The sequence below is a fragment of the Mesocricetus auratus genome, unplaced genomic scaffold, assembly GCF_017639785.1.
Source record: "Mesocricetus auratus isolate SY011 unplaced genomic scaffold, BCM_Maur_2.0 Super-Scaffold_100042, whole genome shotgun sequence".
In the NCBI taxonomy this organism is placed as follows: Eukaryota; Metazoa; Chordata; class Mammalia; order Rodentia; family Cricetidae; genus Mesocricetus; species Mesocricetus auratus.
In genome coordinates this window covers 5,283,829-5,303,753 of record NW_024429219.1, presented here as the reverse complement: position 1 = coordinate 5,303,753, position 19,925 = coordinate 5,283,829, and the positions used below count along the sequence as shown (strand labels likewise).

The following is a 19,925-nucleotide window of genomic DNA, read 5'->3' as shown; positions in this document are numbered from 1 at the left end:
TTTTCTAAAATAAACTGAAATTTGTGAATGGCAATCCTAAGATGTCACCGGGTGAGGACCAACAGCATCCACACAGACACACGCGCACACACCTGCTCCTCACACCCACACAGACACACGCGCACACACCTGCTCCTCACACCCACACAGACACACGCGCACACACCTGCTCCTCACACACACACAGACACACGCGCACACACCTGCTCCTCCTGTGCCTCTCCACAGCTCACACCCACACAGACACACGCGCACACACCTGCTCCTTCGATGCCTCTCCACAGGGTCCGCTCCCCTCACTGGAAGAGGCGATGCTGATGTGCTGCTCTTGGGAGCCACTGCTGCCCAGGCTCCCGTAACCACTGGAGGCACTGGCGTGAACCGGCTAGGAGGAAGGGCCCGTTCAGTTATTGCTGTGTAAGTGGTACAGACATGATTCACCTCAGAGCTTCAGGTCTATGACCGCGACAAAGCTAAGAGCTCCTTAAAGGCTACAGCAGACATGGGGAGGGTGAAGCTGTTAGCCTGGATGCTGGTGTGAGACACAGCTCAGCACTTTCCTATGCTCAAGGCAGAGCCTAACCTTCTAGTCTAGGTGGGGAGTACAGCAACATGTTCTTTTAGATGCTGGAAGATAACTGATTTTCTTTCTTTCCTTCTTTTTTTTTTGTTTTTTTTTTTTTGTTTTTTGAGACAGGGTTTCTATGTGGCTTTGGAGGTTGTTCTGGAACTAGTTCTTGTAGACCAGACTGGTCTTGAACTCACAGAGATCCGCCTGCCTCTGCTTCCCGAGTGCTGTGATTAAAGACGTGCCCAGTTGATAACTGATTTTTGTAAATTATAAATAATAAAACAAACTTTAGTTCTTTAAACTAAATTTAGAATAGACATAACACATGAAATAAAAACAAAAATTCAGACAATCCATGAGCCCTAGAGATTTTATAAAAGACATATCCGGGGGCTGGAGAGGTGGCTCATTGGTTAAGAGCACTGGCTGCTCTTCCAGAGGACTCAGGTTCAATTCCCAGCATCCACATGGTGGCTCACAACTGTCTGTAACTCCAGTTTCAGGAGATCTGACACCTTCACACCAATGTACATAAAATAAAGTGAAATAAATAATTTTTTAAAAAGGACATTTCTGAAAACCCTTGGACTCACATTCTACGTGTGACACACTTGACTTTATTTACTAACAGAACCCACCTTCGGTTGGTCTTCCCTTACAATGACGAGAAACTGAGACCAACAGCACACCTCTTCTACTTTAAAAAACTGAATTATTTTTTAAAACACCGAAGCCCAAACTCAGGAGCTGCGCACATTGCTGGTGTGTGAAGCATGAAAAGAATTCTCTCATGAAGAGAACCAGGAAGCAGCGCTGTCTTCTCTGTCTCCTGTGCTGAAGCAAGGCAGCCAAAGCTGTCCTGTGCGTCTCACGGCACAAGGAACCAAATGGACAGAACCTAACCCACAGCCACAAAGAGCAAAGCAAACATCTCTAAGATGTGGAGGCAAAGGTTCCTCTCCCCTCAGCGTGTTCACTAAGACTGAACAACAGAAAATACAGTTTGGGGGGTGATGTGCTCTTAAGACCTCTCATTTTACCTGTAAAAGAAGTTTGTGAATTTGTTCTTGTAATTCTGTTATGTCTCTGTCGTTATTAGTTGCCTTTTTTATTCTGGTAGCAAAAACATCCTCATTTAATGGACTCCTATAATAAAACGTCAAAAGAAACAATGAGCCAAGCAACCAAATTAATCCAAAGTCAAGACTAAAGTGCTTGTAACAAACCATTTACAGAATAAGCTCTGTTGCTAGGAAACACCCTGCTACTAAATTACATCCTCAGTCCTTGTTTTTTTTTTGAGTCAAAGTCTAACTACAATTAGCCCAGGCTAGCCTGGAACTTTTGATCATCCTATCTATACCTCTTGAGAACTGGGGTTACAGGCAAACACCGGACACAGTTTAAGTTTCTCTACAGCACTGATGTCTATTTAACAGGTCCTGGATGTGCATGTATTGTGTATAAATGTAGTAATGTGTGTGCATACGTAAGACCAGAGACCAGCTACTTCAGTAAGGACTGGTTTCAAAATCTGACTGAATGAGAGTCCCTGTAGGAGTGTTAACCTGACATTGCCATGCAGTGAAGGCTTCAGGCTGGGCTGGACACCACTCAGGGCTAAGAGTACTTGCTGCTCTTCTAGAGTTGGATTTTACCCCTACCACCCTTGCCAGGTGACCCACAACCATCCATACCTCCACCTCCCAGGAGGTGTGGTGCCTCTGGCTACCCGCACATACCCAACGTGCAGGCACACACACCTAACATACACATAGTTAAAAAACAGTAAGAATAAAATGAGAAACACTTCAGTTGGGTGTGGTGGCACACACCTTTAATTTCAGCACTTGGGAGGCAGAGGCAGGAGGATCTCTGTGAGTTTGAGGCCAGTGGGCTCACAGAGTGAGTTTCAGGACAGCCAGAACTACATGGTGAGACCTTGGCTCAAAATCCCAAAAACAAATAAATAAAACTTGGAGCTGCTACTCACCTCCATTACCTGGTAAAGAGGGCTCTATAGCCTTACCCTAGTGGTGAGAATGAGGTGTCACAGTACCACCTCCCATCTCATTTACAAACTTCAGAGGATTTAAAATCGACCACTGAGATGGTTCAGTGTTAAAATCATTTATTGGGCAAGCCTGATGACTGGAGTTTGATCTCAGAACCCACGGTGAAAGGCGATACCCACAAAAGATGTTCTCTGAGCCCCACAAGTGTGTTCATGTTACATATGTGGGTGTTCCCCATCTTACATGACAAATTAAAAAACAAGTTATGACCTGAATATAGAGAATGCCCACAAAGATAATAAAGGGAGGAAACTAACATTTATTGGGACCTCCTCCTAAAAACTGTGCTAGTTTTTAAGAATATGAAAATAACATCTTCAAAAGCCATAAAGCAGTGGCTCCCAACTTGAGGGTTATGACCCATTTGGCAAATTCCTATCTCCAAAAATATTTATATTATGATTTGTAACAGTGGCAAAATTACACTTATGAAGTAGCAACAAATTGTTAGGGTTCATCACAGCATGAGGAACTGTATTAAAGGGTCCCAGCATTAGGAAGGTTGAGAACCACTGTTAGAGTGATAGTCATGTTCCAATTGCTTTACAAATATCATCCCTTCAATGGGATGTCAACCTCCTTCGGGTCCCCGAGTTATTAAGGGGAGAGAAGGGATAGAGGAAGGACCAGTCTGGGTATCAAATGAGGAATCCTGAGTCAGATAGAGCACATCATTTAGTCTTAGGATGCAGGCATTATCCCTGACATTTAGTGTGAGGCTGGGTGATGTAGCCCAGCAGGAGGACGCTTGCCCAGCTCAGGCTGGATGGAAGAACTAAGCAAGAAACAGCGAACCCAGAGGCCAAAGAGATGGTTTCATGGTTAAGAACACTTTCTGCTCTTTAAGAGGACCTGGGTTTGGTTCCCAGTACTCATATTGCTGCTTACAACCATGTATAACTCCAACTCTAGGAGACCCCATGTCCTTCCCTTGCCTCCACAGGCCCCAGGTATGTACTTACATACATGCAAGCAAAACACTTGTACGTACAAAATGAAACCTTTAAAAATTTTAACTTTAATTTTTATGTGTATGGTGTTTGAGTGTAAGTCTGCGCACCATGTGCATGCCTGGCACCCGTAGAGGCCAGAAGAGGACACTGGGTCCCCTGGACCTGGAGTTACAGTCTACAGTGCAGCTGCAGTGACCTAGAAGACGAAACACCACCCCACGACGGCAAACATCAGAAAAACCAGAGTGCTGGCAGTGCCATGAAAGGAACAGCAAACCCTGAATTCAGGACCTTGTCCATCTTCCTGTGACAGGGGACAGTTGCCCCACTCACCTCTGCACTCCACAGCAGCAACTGATGAACTTACGTTCTAACTTTATGGCGGCCAATGATGAAGGAAACCTTCCGGCTCCAGGGGTTCACAAAGCTGGACCAGCTGGAATCCAGAATGACGTAATCTCCATTCTGAGTGCAGAATCTGATGGGCGAGTGTTCAAACGGAGGATGGCCCACATACTTCAGAACTATGTAAAGCATCAAGACGAAAACAAGACTTTATACAGGGAAGACCGCAAGGGCCCGGCTTCAGTCAGCTATCTGGGAATTCTCAGCACTTTAAAGTAGCAATACGTTTCTTATTTGGGTAAAGGAAAAACTCTCATGAGAAATGAACTGGAAAACTACAACCAATCAGTGGCAAACAACACTTCCATAAAGGAGCTGGCCCCACCTTTTTGGTGTATGGCGACCATCAGAGGCCGGTCTTCTGGGTGCAAATACGTTAAGATCGACGTTCCAATCAGATCCTGAGGTAGGTAACCCAGCAGAGGCACCGCCCTGTCACAGGTACACAGCACAGGAAGCAGGTTATACTGAGCAAGCAACTAAGTAGTCTTCATATACTTAAAAATACCCACTCAGGCTGGCAATGTGATTCAGTGGGAGACTATGTGCTAAGCATACACAAGGATTCGATCTCCCACTCTGCAAAATAAAAACCACACCAAACCCTAGCTTCTCTATTTAATTCCGAACAGGATGAACATTTATGAGGTGTTCATTAATGTACCCATGAAAGCAAAAACCTAAATGCCTGTGCTGTGGCGAACAGACACAGCTAACACAATCCCTAAAACCAGGCTGCGAACTTACGGGTCAGAAACTCTGGAGACTGCGGTGAGGCTTTGTTTATGATCTAACAAATAAAGCCTGCCTGAAGATCAGAGTGCAAAGCTAGCCACACCAGTCAGCCACAGAGGCCAGGCAGTGTTGGCCACACCTTTAATCCCAGCATGCAGGAGGCGGAGGTAGACTGATCTTTGTGAGTTCAAGGCCACCCTGGGCTACACAAAACTGATCCAGTCTAAAAGAGAAACAGAGCTCACACAAAGGTGATCCCAGCGCTTAGAGTGACGCCTTTAATCCTAACACAAGGGAGGTGGCAAAAGGAAGAGATATGGCTGGGTGGAGACAGGAATATAAGGTGGGGGGAGACGGGAGCTCATGGCAGTCTGAGGACAGGACTGTCCCTTTGGTCTGAGCATTGGTGGAGGTGAGAACTCTCTAGTGGCTGCCGCTCTGCTTCTCTGACCTCTTGCTTTCACCCAAAGAGAATTCATGCCACAGGAGACAACATGGACATGAGTTTTCAGCAAGTTCCTTGGGAGTCTTGAGCTCTCTGCTACGTTGTCATTTAGAAAGAGCACATGGTAACAGAAGGATACTGATGACAAAGTGGGCTAGGAACTTGCACAATATTTAAACAGTGTGGACCTTGACTGCCCCAAGATTAGTATAGCACACTGAGAGCTTGGTCCCCAGCCTGCGGCACTACAGGAGGGATGCAGCCTTCAGGAGGCAAAGCCCTGTGGAAAGAAGTTAGGGTACTGGGGCATGCCCTCAGGCCCTGCCTGAACTGGCACTGACTGTCAACCTGACAGAGCTTAGAGTCACCCCATGGGAGTCTCAATGAATAGTTACCTTCACCATGCCATGCCAGTCTGTGGACACATCTGTGAGGAATTGCCTCAGCTGTCTTAGTGTAAGAGGGCCCTGTCTACAGTGGGCAGTGTCATTCCCTAGGCAGGTGGTCCCAGGCTGTGTAGAAAGCGGTGTCAGGGAGTGAGCCAGCAGGCAGCATTCCTCCCTGCTTCCTACACTCAGGTCCGGGTCCTGCTTCCTCTCCTTCCTGGTCCCAGGAAGTAAGTAGGTTAACTTCACTCGGGGTAACTACACTCAGGTCCCTGTCCTGCCTCCTCTCCCTCCTGGTCCCAGGAGGTAAGCAGGTTAACTTCACCATGTGTTCTCCACCATGATTCCCTGCCCCACCGGAGGTCTCAAAACAATGGAGCCAGCCTGAAACTGCAGTGACTAAACCCTTCTTTCCAGTCTTTTACCACAGTAACAAAGGCTGATGAACAAAAACATGGTTAATAATAACTGAATACAATGTAATGTCAAAGTCAAATATAGTATCCAAAGGCAACTATCACCCTGAAACTCACAGAAATGTTTCCAGGATAAAGAAGCCTTGGAAGGATGACTTAGACAAAACAGACTCCATAAACATTTTCTGTGCTTCCCTTTACACTAACACACAGCTTAGTCCTGTTTCTGATTTCCAAATTTCAAGAATAAAATCCCAAAATAAAAGTGTGTAAGTGGGGTTGCATATACTAAAACGATACCAACATTTACTTTTTGTTTTTTGTTTTTCAAAATAGGTTTCTTTGTGTAACAGCTCTGGCTATCCTTGAAGTCCCTTTGTAAACCAGGCTGGCCTTGAACTCACTGAAATCTGCCTGACTCTGTCTCCTGAATGCTGGGATTAAAGGTGTGCACCACCACCACCCAGCCAACATTTGCTTTATGCAAATAAAAATACAGAACCAGGAGCTGGAAAAATGGGCTCAGTAGTTAAGAGCACTGACCGATCTTCCCAAGGACCTGAGTTCGATTCTCAGAACCCAGACTGCGGCTCACGACCATCTCTAACTTCAGTTCCAGGGGTCTGAAGCTGCAGGCAAAACACCTGCACATATAAAGGAAATAACTCTTTTCTAAAAAAAAAACCTGAAAAACAGCAATAAGCACCAACTACTATCACTATGTTCAAAAAATAACAAAGCCATTTTAAAATTGCTCTCAGAAAGGCAATGTAAGTCAAAATAGAGAAAAAAAAATCTTTAATACCATGAGAGTAAATGCTAAAGGATTTGAGTCTTGGTCCTAAGCTGAGTACAGTTAGACGTTCTTGGTGAACTGGTTTATGAAAAATAAGAGTAACTAACACCTGAGCCACTTATGCCTCAATGTCATGAAATCTAGTAAGGTGTCATATAATCACTCTTAAAAATACAATATATAAGATGTTTACAATAAAATTCAGTCACCAGGTGCAAGTACTTGCCATCAAGCCCGCTGGCCTGAGCTGGATCCCTGAGACCCAACACCAGAAGGGTGGCCTCTGATCCCACATGTGCATGCAAACACACACATGCTTGCATACACAGACACACACACAAATAAATAAATGTGATTTGAAAATATATTTAAGAAGACTCAATTTAAGCTGCACTGTAGCCAGCAGGCACCACCAGGGCGAACAGACAGTCTGTCACAGGATATAGAACAGTACGCAAAGCCGTAATACAGCCCTCTAGTACCTTGGCTTGTCTTCCGAAACAAATTTCTCTTAGGCTCAAAGAAGTATTTACCTGTCATCTACTTCAAGAAACACACATCCTGGGGTGTGTGTTGTGGTAAAAATTCTTTTATCTACAGGGATTCGAGGAGCTATTAAAAAAGGAGAAAGACTGAATAAGGGTCAAATATACAATTAATCATCAACTAAACTAGCTACTAAACATGCAAGGAATAAAACCTCCAAATGAAATGGTAGAAACCTAACTTAAATCTAAGGTCTGAGTGTCATGAAGTCAAAGCTACAGCAAAATAATGATAGTTTTCATTATTAACTTGATTTTAATGAGGTAGATATGTGATTACTATATTATGGTTAATTTAAGTACACAAAGTCTGCTGTATTCTAAATAACTAATTTCTTTATCACAAATATCTAATAGTTAAAGTGGGAGTAAGGGAATGGCTGAATATTCTTTGGTGGCCATATGTAAATAGTATTTGAAATAGCACTAGAGCAATTTGCTAGGTAATAAAATTGGCACCATTGAGTCAGGCAGGCTCTGATCTAAACTGTGCACTCTCTGAGAATAGGCTTACATCAGTGACTCAAGCATGACCTCAACTTCAAGAAACCCTAAGAGAGTGTGGAAAAGGACGTTCGGTGCTTGGAGCTACTCAGGATTACACACACCACGCACACCTTTCAACTCTGTTGCTACCGCAGTGTGTCCCAAGCCACGTTTACAGCAGTGCTGGGTTATTGTTTAATGTACACACCAACAGTTTTACTATTTCATTTCAAAACAATTTTTTATGTGCATAGGTGTTTGGCCTGCATGTATATGCAGGAGGTCAGAAGAGGGTGTGAGATCCTCTGCCTGGAGTTTAGACAATGTGGTGCTGAGAATTGAACATGGGTCCCCTGAAGAGCCCAAAGCACTCCTAACTGATGAGGTATCTATCTCTTTAGGCCCTTTCTCCTTTTTTTAAAGACGTAAGTCAAATTTTGACCTGAGCTAATCTTTTCAACAGTCCTGTTTTTATTGTGACTTACAGGGTGGAAAGCACATATCATGTCTCATCAGAACCAACTGTGGTTCTAGGTAGTCAATGGAAGCTGCCTATATACAAGTTTAGAAATACATTTCTTGTTTATTGAATATACATACTATAATTCCTGGAAGTTTCAAAACACGTCTGGAACATGTGGTTTCCCCACCCCCCACCAAGTGTTGAAAATCAAACCCAGGGTCTTGTAGTTCCACAGCGTGACAAGTACTCTGTCTCGGTGCTACCTCCAGCTTTTGGCTTGCTGAGGCAGGAACTCACTATGTAGGCCTGGCTAGCCTTGAACTTGTTCTGTCGTCCAGGGCACTCATTCCTCAGTCCCTCAAGGCATGTGCTATGAGGCAAATTCAATCATTCTCGTGGCCTCTTCATGTAACAATTTTAGTGCTATTATTTCACACAAGACAGATGTAAAAAGCCATAGATCCGGTCAGCAGCGGAGAAGGGACTAAAGTCCTATGCATCTACCTGAGCGTGAGGTGTAGACCATGAGGCCACACTGTGGCAGTGGCGTCAGCACAGGAAGTCAGCGCCAGTAAACAGCACCTAGAAGTGCTCACAGAGCTTATGGCCCACACTGGACACGAGGCAGTCTTCTGCCCTAGATCTCTACAAGCAGCCATGCCCACGCTCCTGTCTGGACTCCTTGTTCTGCCTCTCACTGAGCACAGGAAATCCTGACTTACCTTCATAACCAGAGCGAATCTTCTGAGCCAGTGCTAGACAGCACGGCTCTGCTTCTGGCTGGGCAGAGCTCTGAACGTGCACCATATAGGGGAGGATCCGGAATGGAGAGCAAAGCTTCTTTTGTGCTCTGTCTCCACCGCCACTGGAGAGATCAAAGGTGGTTAGAGCTGGTCCTGCCGCACTCAGCCCAGGGCTAAAAAGCTGAGATGCTCCATCGGGAATCCCCAAGAAACAAAGACCCAAATCTAAATTGTTTAGAGATGTTTGTTTCCCCAAAGGAAAGGTTATCTTGAAATCTTAGTATGCCTGGGCAATAACACACATTCGCTGTTCACTGCATAAGAGGTTTTACAGAGGACTGCTTACATCATCACGAGAGTCACCCCATCCCTGACCTGCTCATGACCATGCCCCTAAAGCCGCTGACTTTCACCCTTCTGCTGTGAGATACACCGAGCGCTACAAATAGAAAATGGGGCCCCATGTGATCACATGGCCAAACCCAACTCTAGAGGGCCCCTCTTCCCCTTTTAAAGAGCTGACCCAGTCCCAAAGCTCCAGCTACCGGCTTGGCTGCTGCAGGCTTGGCTCGAGGGTAAGCACTGTCCCGCAAAATGCCTGGCTGGGGGAAGGGGCATTAAAATCTAGCTGCCAACCTGGCCTCTGGAGCAGAGTCAGACCCCTTCTCAGTTCTCACCCAGGCAGCTCTGAGGAGCAAAAGGTTTCTCCTCTACGGCACTAGGACATGCCACCATGCTCTAGACTCTGTCAAAGAGTGAGCCTCTCTCCTAACTTTGTCTACACGAGTGACCCCTAATCCCAAGGCAGTCTCAGAGCTGCCTGCTTCCTAGTTCAGTCATTTGGATGAGGGCCTTCCCCCAGCCACACGGGAGTTCATGCTCATATTTGCCCAGCTTCCGTCCTACTGCTATGAAGAGCTTCTGGCTTGTTCATGCCGAGGGTTCTAAATGCCATTTGTATACATTTGCCCTATGTATCACCTGCTGGCTTGTACCACCACCTGGAACTAGGTTCTCATGCAGTCTCAACGTAGACCCAGATTAAGCCAGGCACACTAAGCACCTCTCCAGAAAGGAGCTTTTGCTACAAGCTCCTGGGTCTTAAATATCTCCACTCAAGATTCCTATTGCCACCCCTTACTCCTTTTTATATCGTGCGCCTGTTCTAACCCATTAATAAAGCATCCAAATTTTTCTTTTACCACCCCACTGGCCTGACTTTACAACCCAAGCCTTTCAGTGCTCCAGCTGACCTGGTTCTGCACACAGCAGAGCACACGGTCCTTGCAGATCAAAATATGCTTTCTTGATCAACAAAACCTAGCAATGTCTGCAAACACCGGCAGGCCTGCAGTAAGGACTGACCCCGCATCCAGACTGGGTCTCAATGGCAATGCCATTGCCCTCCCCCTGCAACAGGGGATGCCTGGAGAAATCATGACTCTTAAGTCTGGGGTAAGAAAGTCCATGTTTGGTCTGGAATGGTCTCACGACTAAAAGCAAAAGGAGGCTGTCAAAGACCATGTGGGTACTGTTGCAAGGGCACGGCAGCTACCCTAACAGTATTCCTACTGGTCAGAGGTGCATGGCAACTCCGCCTTTTAGAAATACACTCTGAAATACCAAGGGAGGGAACGCCTGAGATCTGAGGTAAGAAAGCAGAGGGGAGGAACTGGGGGAGAACAGATGGCACCAGGTGGGCCATGGCTTATAGTGGGGCCAGCAGAACATACTGGTTCATTACGCCATTTTTTCTGCTTTTGTTAGGTTAGAAAGTACTAAGGAAAAGGTTTTGAAACTAATCTCAACAAAATACTTCTTCTGAAAGTGACATCCCCTGTGATCTAGTCCCTGCCCTCTCCATCTCCCCTCCTGTCTTCCCTTCTGTCCAGCCAGGTTCCTCCTTAACCCTTCCACACTCCTCCACCCACGGGGACCATGCTTCCTGGGGAACCTCCCTAAAGGTGCCTGGCTTACTCCCTCACCTTCTTCAGGTCACTGGCGGCAACTGGGATCCCTCAGAGCTCCTTCATTGCCAGCATGGATGTGCTCTGTCGTCACCAAAGCACCTGTCAAAAGTTAGCTGCCAGAGCAATGGGGGGAGCGCCATGGGGAGGGGCTCTCACAGGTCATGAGCACCACCTCAATGAAGGGATCAATGCAGCCCCTGTCCAAGGGGGCTGACTTTGGTAAGAGCTGGTTGTTATGGTGTTATCTGACTCCCTCTGCCTTTTGCCCATGCCAGTTTGCCCTTCATCATGAGGACCTTGCCCAATCGAAGCAGACCTTGACTTCATGCTCTGAATCTCAGAGCTGCAAGCCCAAACACTTCTCCTTTACAAACCAGCCAGTCTTAGGGATCTTGTTACAACAGAAAACAGACAAATGACCAAATAAAACAGCAATTTCTCCACTGTCCAGAACTCACTCTCTTGTTCACAATTTGTTGCTAGTAGGCACATTCATTCATATTTGGTTTCCTGCTTACATGGAAACATAAATTTTGCTTTGAATAGAGTGATTCTGATAGGACCTAAAGATATTTAGTATAATAAGCCTGTGTGTCATTTATGTTGGGAACACAGCAGTGAAGGTCCCTGCCCCCCAAAGATCTCTGGAAAACCAGGAATACTAAGCACACAGGATTGTCTTTCCAGGGGGAAAGATGAAAATACCGTTCTTCCCTCCAGAAAGCTGAGCCTGGTGATCTGTGTCATCTGCTGGGTCAGGCCACAACAAGCTCTAAAACCAGGACTGGGGATGTCTAGAATCTAAACGATACAGCCAGAGTCTCCCCCAGGTTCCCACAACCAGGACCAGAGATGGCTAACAGCTCAAATGACCCTTATGTTATGTGTATGACCTGAGACCAGGGTAGACCTTTAGTCCCTTAAACTAGTACACATAGCTTATCTCTAGAGCCCATCTTGGAGTGAGTGACATTACCCTGAGTTGAGTTTCAATGTAATTGTGCTTCTTTGTGCACTGGAGATTATATTACACCAGGAAACTTATTTTTTCCTCAAATTGTACTGGGCTTAAATACACTGAGAATAAACCTCCTGTTATTACATTTCCTGAAGTCTGATGAGACAAAGTACCAGTATGACACCCGCAGGGACCCCGCCCCATCCCATTTACTGTATTCCAGACATGTTCTTGATAAACACACTTGTGAATGACTCAGTAAACCACACAGCTCTCCCCCATGCTGACTTTTTGTTGGGTTATCTTTTCTGCCTATGCTCACAACACTATTAGCTCAAATCCCTCTTTTGTTTTATAGCACATCTGGTTATTTCCATTATAAACATTTTTCCTTTTATAAACATCTGGAGTAGTTACTAACTTCAATACTAATATTAGCAATTGTGACACTTAAAAATGCTTTTCCTTGCTGGGCATGGTGGTGTACACCTTTAATTCCAGGGCTCAGGAGACAAAGACAGGTGGATCACTATAAGTTTAAGGCCAGCCTGGTCTATAAAGTGAGTTCCAGTACAACCAGGACTACACAGAGAAACCCTGTGTCAAAAAAAAAAGTTTTTCTCTTTCCCATGAAAGAGACATTATAGTAGTTTGTTCAGAGGATAACAACTATCTACAAGAAGTCACTCCTGTTAAAGTATTGCCAATTTTCTTCTAGATCACTTTCTTTTTAATCCCTATTAAAAATTCTAAAAACGGTGATGTAGGTGTGGGAAATTTTAAAAATTAATTTTAAACGTGGCTGAAAAACAAAAAGCAAGCAAAATGGGCCTCAAAACATAGTTGTTTTATTGTTTATTTCAAACCAGGGGCTCTGGTGTCACGTGGGGTCAGCAATTACCTTTCGGTCTTTATTTTTCTCCTCATCCACATACAGATTCTTACAGCAAGAATCAAGAGATTTTGGTTTGTCTGTTTTTTGTCTCATTTTGTTGTATCCATAACAGAATCTAGCTGAATACAGAAGGATCACCGTAGGGGTTGAGTAGAAATCAGACAGCCACATTTTAGGCCTCCATATCCTCTACTTACCAGATTCTGCAGAAAAAAGACTTCACTGGTGCACATTCACACTGTGAAGCTGGAAAGAGAGAAACTCGGTCACTTGTCCCCTCAGGGCAGCTCCTCCTGACGTCACCCTGCCCCACCACTCAGCACTTCTGAAAGATGCGCTCTCCTCTCATCTGAGTGACACTCGGAGCTTTCCTTCCTCTAGCCCCTCGGTTTTCCCGCACTCTTTAGTTAAGCACACCCACTATTTCCAATGTCACTGTGATGATCTGAGGACAATTGTTTTGGGGCTAACGGTCTGGTCCACTGTAATAGTTAGGGAAGCTGGGTTATTTTCAGATTTCAGTTCTCTGAAGTATAAATGTGATTGTTTTCCTTCGCTTTAGTTCCATCCTTGGGGAAATCTACAAGCTGTGTTCTGTTACAGGCATGACCCTTTCATGACTCTCATGTACTGCTAAGGACTAGAGGACTAGACCGATTTGCGGTGGCGTTTATGTTTTCTCTTCCTCATGCCAATAGTTTTCATCAGCTTTCCTGAAATACGTGGTGACAACACAGAGGGAAGTGTACTTTAGAGTCAAATGAGGAGGCAGAACCTTTGCTCAAACGTTTCACTGAAGTGAAAAGACCTAAGTTACAGAACCATGAAAAACTGTTACAATACACACATTGACATAACTAGTGGGAATCCCACAGATCCAAAACACTGAAGAGGCCACGTCTTACGTCTAAGGAAAAGACCAGAGGAAGAATCAGAAACTTGCCTTTCGCTCACACCATTCACACCAGGCTTCTACATTCACAAGGCACTGCAGAGCCAGGAGCCAGACTCTGATCTCAGTGCACACAAGCCCATGAGGCACTCACAAGCAAATGAGCTCTTAACAACCATCGGGTCCTTCTGAGAGTCTGTACAACAATGTAAGTGGACGCGTGTTCTAAAACATGACCAAACTGACAGCGGGGTACATAGCTTATGTCCTCTAAGCTGGAAGGAGGAGAATGAGGCAGTAACCCGGGCACAACCCAGAACGGGCACGGAGCTTAGCATCTGTTCTCAGCTGAAGCCTGGACCTGAGATTTACACAGTAGAAGTGTGCTATCTGGAGTAAACTAGATGCACGTCAGGTCTGCATGGCAGAAGTAATGACTTCAGGACATATTAAAGGTTTAGGTGGGATGAAACTATCACAGCAAAGATAAACCAGAAGAGATTAAAAATGCTGAAGAGATGGTACAAGCACTGTTGAAAGAAAAAAAAAAGCAAAAGACAAAAATATAACAAAATGGAAAGAGCTGGTAACGCTTGAACATGTCTGGCACCCCAACATCTAAAAGTTCCGGTCAAATCGGAAACAAATCACTGCCCCCAAGTGTTGAATGTTCTTATAATGGGTGACTAATGGAAACAGAAAGACAACAGACAGACAACTGAAGGTTGAAAATGTGTATTTAGGAAAGGAAGATGAACAATACTAGTATTTTTAAGATGGGGAACAAAGGTAACAGAGCTAGACAAAGGTAAGAGAGTACGCGACTTAAAAAATCAGAAGAGCAGAGGTGGAAAGATCAAAGAGCTACAGCAGTCTGCTTCAGTAGAATGCAAACATATTCCACACCATTAACCCTGAACTTAAACACGATTACAAGTGGCAAATCTTGTGCTACATTTTTAAAGGATTTCTCACTGTGTAGACCACAATGGTCCTTGAGCCACATCCTGCCTCAGCCTCCAGAATGCTGGGATTAACCACCACGTTCACCTGTTTTCCAAATAAAAAGAATGTTGTTTTTTTTTTTAGTTAGAGAAAAGGGGCACTTGGGGGATGGCTCAGTGGTTAAGACACTGACTGATCTTCTAGAGGACCCAGATTCAATTCCCTGCCACCCGCATGATGAGTTAACAACTGTCTGTTACTCCAATTCTAGGGAATCGAATGCCCTTTCACGGCTTCTATGGGCACTGAAATCCATGTGGTGCACAGACATACAAGGAGGCTTAAACACCTACACACAATGAAATTTTAAAAAATCTTTTGAAACAAAATTAGATGAAAGTTATGCTGGTTCAGCAAGGAGATGCTGGCTGAGTCTGCATGCTGGGTTCCATCCCCAGCATCACATGAGCTGGCCTGTTGGTATATGCCTGTAATCCCAACACTCAGGAGGCAGAGGCAGGAAGACCACAGTTTAAAGCCATTTTTGGCTATGTAGCAAGTTTGTGAGAAGCCTGGTACACTGGCTGGTTTTGTGTGTCAACCTGACACAAGTTAGAGCCATTGGAGAGGAAGGAGCCTTAGTTGAGGAAATGCTTCCATGATGTCCAGCTGTAAGATACTCTCTCAATTAGTGATCAATGAGGGAAGGGCCAGACCATGGTGGATGGTTCCATCCCTGGGCTGGTGGTCCTGGGTTCTGTAAGAAAGCAGGCGGAGCACACCACGTACAGCAAGCCAGTAAGCAGCACCCCTCCATGGCCTCTGCATCAGCTCTTGCCTTCAGGAGCCTGCCCTGCTTGAGTCCCTGTCCTGACTTCCTCCAAATGATGGGTTATGATCTGGAAGTAAAAGTCAAATAAGCCCTTTCCTCCCCAACTTGCTTTTTAAAGGCCATGGAGTTCTGTTGAAGCAACAAAAACCTAAGTACGTACATAAATAAAAATCCTATTACAGAAAAGGAATTGAAATCAAAGGAAAGGCTGACACATATAGTGTATACTGAGTTCTTTATGATATGGTTCCCAAAGAATGTAAGGAATATAGAGTAACTTTAAAAAGAAAATCACACAGGACTGAATGCCATAGAGAAAGCTGTGACTCTGCATATCTGGTTCAGATGAACCAGCATTTCATACGGAAACAAAGTGATGGGATCCATGAACTCTTAGGCAGGAAAACTGAGTAGGAGCCATCAGTCTCATCTATAAAGTCAAAGCTATTACACAAAGAGATCATGAAGGTAACACAGGAACAAAGTGCGTTGTATGAATTCAAAGGGAAGACTGACTATATAGCAATCACCCACTGTGAAGCATGCTGGTGATCAAAGCTGTTTTTCATATAAAACCTGTGAGATTTCAGTAAGTGAAAAGAAATGTATTGGTTTGTCATGTTACTAAGCGGAAAAAAATACCATTGTATTGTGTTCTTTAAAAAAAGAATAAAGCCTGTTATGGCACACACCATTAATCCCAGCACTCAGCTGTAGAGATGGGGATCCCTGAGTTTGAGGCCAGTCTGGCCTACAAAGCGAGTTCCAGGACAGCCTTGGTTATACAGGGAAACCCTGTCTCAAAAAGTAAAATAAGTAAATACACAAATTAAATAAAACAACATGGTCTGCATGCTGTGAACAGCATGTTAATGTTTGTACTGTTTCTGTAGGAATGACCAGCTCCTGGACCCAACCTAACATTAGTTGCATTACCTCTTTGGGTCCAGTTGTTCCAGAAAGGAAGCTGACTTCGAACAGTGTGTGCATAGAACACACTCACATCTTGAGGAGCAAGCAGGTCAACAAAGTGTGAGGACTTCAAGGCATCTTCCTTAGAATCCAGGATCGAAGCAGCCTGTTTAGAAACGTGCACTAACCTTCCAGACAGAAATGAAAACGCTGCCACAAACGTGTCCTAGGAGAGACATTTAAGACAGAAAGTGAGGAACTTACAAACATGTTCTCTGAAAAGTCAATTTCTTCTGGGTTTCTACCACAACCCGAGGCTGAAGAATACGAGCGCCCGCACGTGCTCCTCGTAAAGAAGCAGCTTCCTAGATAGTTTTCTCCAACGAGCTTCTTGACACATAAAAATGACACCAGGCTTCCTGGAAGCTTCATCTCTATGCCAAAAGCCCACGCCAGCTTCTATGCTGACTAAATATATACGAAGCACATACACTTTTCTCTTCTGCAAACTGTGGTCTCTACCAGGAGGGGGCATATCCTTGTCAGAAATGAAGACTGCGTTTAAAGACCAAGCTCAAGACCTGCCTCCTTCACAAGCTGTCCTCGACAGACCTCATTACGTAAGGCCTGCACCTCGGGCCTGCTTTATAGTCATTCCCATCATTGACAGTCAGCAACACACTGTGCTTGCTACATGGACCCGTTTCCCTGGGTACACTCACTGTAAGGATTTTAGAGGGTGAATGTTTTCTTAAAACTTGTTTTTTTAAACACCCACTACAGCACTATGCACACTAGTAGAATAAGCTCTATTATGTAACACTACACAACCCCTGTTGTAATACTATAAAAACAGTGAGTTAAAGTGACGCTGAAGTCTAAACATCTAATTAAGGAGTCTCTACTATCAACACAATTATGAGGCTTAATTACCCTGTCAATAAGAAGAGATTAAAATATAAATACACACACACACCACACTATGGTCTCTTCCAAAAGTTCACCATAAAAATGACATCTCAACTCAGCTGTTCTACAAAATCCAGGTGTTATAATTTGAGGAAGTAGGTATTGGAACTAAGAATGATATAAATAGAAAGTAACAATTTGGAGATTAGAATAAGATGCCGGAAATTACCCTGCCATGTTCCATTTGCTGCTGTTTTTTTTTTTTTTTTTAAACCTGAGAGAGCATGGGATGCTGAGGGGAAGAAACTTCCTGGCAGCCAGGCATGGAGACTGAGCTAGAGCGTAAGCTTCCTGTCTGCCCTCACACTCTCTCTCTGCAGTGGGAGAGACCACAGAGCGCCTTTTCAGCAAGTTCACCTCAGCAAGGAAAGCTCTCGGTGACTGTTTAACACCTGCAGAAAGTCCTCAGGAAGTCACCCCAGTGGAGATGGCAATAGTCATGAAATCTTACTGTGTTCTTGGAAGCAAGTTCGGAAGCAAGCGAGGCCAGCTCCTCGGGACTGTACACAGTCACGTCTGCCTGAGGTGCTCCATGTGGGCTGAGACTCGGGAAAAATCCACTGTTTGCTAAGAAACACAGAGAAATAAACGGGTGATCCGGTGACCACAACATCTCTAGGAAGTCATGCTTTAGCACTGTCAAGCTGGCTGGTTTTCTCAGATAAAGAGCATCTTAATTGTGTCTTCCTCAAAACCATCAAAAATATGGTTAGTTATGTAAACTTAAGACTAAGGATTCTATGAATCCTGCATGTTCTAGGTTACAAGGAGCAAGAGTCATTTAAAGTTCTAAACCTAGTTAAAGAAATTAAGAGTTCACACACACGCACGTGCACACACACTTTTACTGAGGAAACATTAGCATGCACAGACTACCCACTTATCACAGGTGAAGCAAGGAGGTTTGCAATAAGCTCACAACTTTACGGAATATTTGAGAAGGACAGTAGAAAGGAAAGGAAAAACATTTGTCCTTTAACTTAGTCAACTTTTTATATTCTATAACTGCATTTCCAAAGTATATGCATGACAGAAAAATATACATGCATTTTCTCTTGGCAATGCTCCTCGGGAAAAAAATCTTCAAGTTTTACTTAAAACTGCTAAACTCTACTCTTGCAACAGATCTGCAAAAGATTAGATAGTTACTAAACTATCAGACGAATCCCATTCTCCTGGCTTTGGAAAGCCCAGAGCACCACTTTCAATCAGATTAGCTGGCCCCGACCACGAGGAGGCTCAAGTCTCTTGGCGATCCCACTGCACCTGAGTTCTGGGCCCAATGCCACCTACTCTCCAAGACTGTTACCTTGCACGCTAAGCACACAGCGCAGGGCATGGTTAAGGGCATCTAGGGTGCTGGGTTTAGTGCATCTCTCAGCTGGAAAAGACCTTTTCATTTCCTGGACCACCATTAAAAGTTCTTCAGACATTCTGTTTCTGTCTTCCTGTTTACTGAGTAGAAAACACACACACAAGACGCGGTAAGGGTGGACGCTCAGGAAATACCTGATTTTGGGGGGGAGGGGTGTTTGGATGGATGGCTCACTCAGGTCCACAGGGCTAACTAATTAATGCCCTTTCTCTTCCTGGTAGGGTACATTTTACACTTCGTCTCCCTTCAACCCTGACTCCCGTCTAATTCTTTAACCACTTTCCCCTTCCTTTCCATACTCCCGTAATTGACTTAATAACACCCCCCCTCCGTCATGGTCAGTTCTCACTGCCTCAAAGTTCTCTTTCATGTCGCCTCCCGCCCCACCCCGCCCCGGGGTCAAAAAGTTTTAAGTCTTGCTTTCCCGGCCAGGGAAGGACAATGTACACGAGGGTGGCAGGCAGACTGTCTTCCTAGCGTCAGTCACCTGTGGCTGCTGTCCACCAAAGTGCCCAGCAGCGGACCCTCCCGGTCAGACGCCCCCTGGAGCTCCTGTCTCCTGCTGTGGGGACAGTCGCCGCCGGGCACGGCCGGGTCTCCACAGGGGTCCATCCCGCCTGGCAGCCCTCAGTTTTCTCCGTTTGCAGCTAGCCACCAAACCCGGCTGGTTTTGGTCCCTGCCATCGCCTTCGGAAAAGACTGGTCGCCGACCGCGCTCATCTGAGGGGCACTTTTCTCCTCAGCATTTTCACAGAGTCTGCTCGGGTGACGAGCTACACCGACAGCTCGACGCCGGAAGCGGGCTGGCCGGACGACCCCACCATGGCTCTCTGAGCGCTTGTTCAGCCCGAACCAACTTTTCCACCGTCCGTGCTGGGAAGTCGGCGAGCATCAAGAAACGCCTCACAGCACAACGTCCCGGGGTGAGCGGGCGGAAGGCAGGGGCAGCAGCGCCGGGTCGTGCAGGCTCGCAGGCCTCCCGCCACCCGAGCGCTCGCCGCCGCCGCCCGCAGCCCCGCGGAGCCCTCGCCCACCCGCGGGCCGCCGGGTCTCGAGGCCAGCCGCGTGCAGAGCTGCCGCCGGCCCCGCCCCCTGCGCGCCCCGGGCTCCGGCCCCGCCCCTCCGCCGCGCGATTGGCCACTGCGGCCGGCTACGCGA

The 19,925-nt window shown here is 45.6% G+C and overlaps 1 protein-coding gene across 1 annotated transcript in view; it reads right to left on the bottom strand.

Annotated features, from left to right (window-relative positions):
- Per3 (period circadian regulator 3) overlaps positions 1-19,825 on the bottom strand; it is a 45,497-nt gene extending 25,672 nt beyond the window's left edge. Inside the window, 11 exon segments of the mRNA XM_021232523.2 lie at positions 260-385; positions 1,612-1,717; positions 3,967-4,123; positions 4,330-4,436; positions 7,316-7,394; positions 8,999-9,141; positions 13,040-13,088; positions 16,448-16,649; positions 17,844-17,959; positions 18,702-18,847; positions 19,255-19,825. Of these exon segments, the coding sequence (XP_021088182.1) occupies positions 260-385; positions 1,612-1,717; positions 3,967-4,123; positions 4,330-4,436; positions 7,316-7,394; positions 8,999-9,141; positions 13,040-13,088; positions 16,448-16,649; positions 17,844-17,959; positions 18,702-18,847; positions 19,255-19,379 (1,356 nt within the window). The 5' untranslated portion in view covers positions 19,380-19,825.
- Positions 19,826-19,925: the final 100 nt, after the last annotated feature.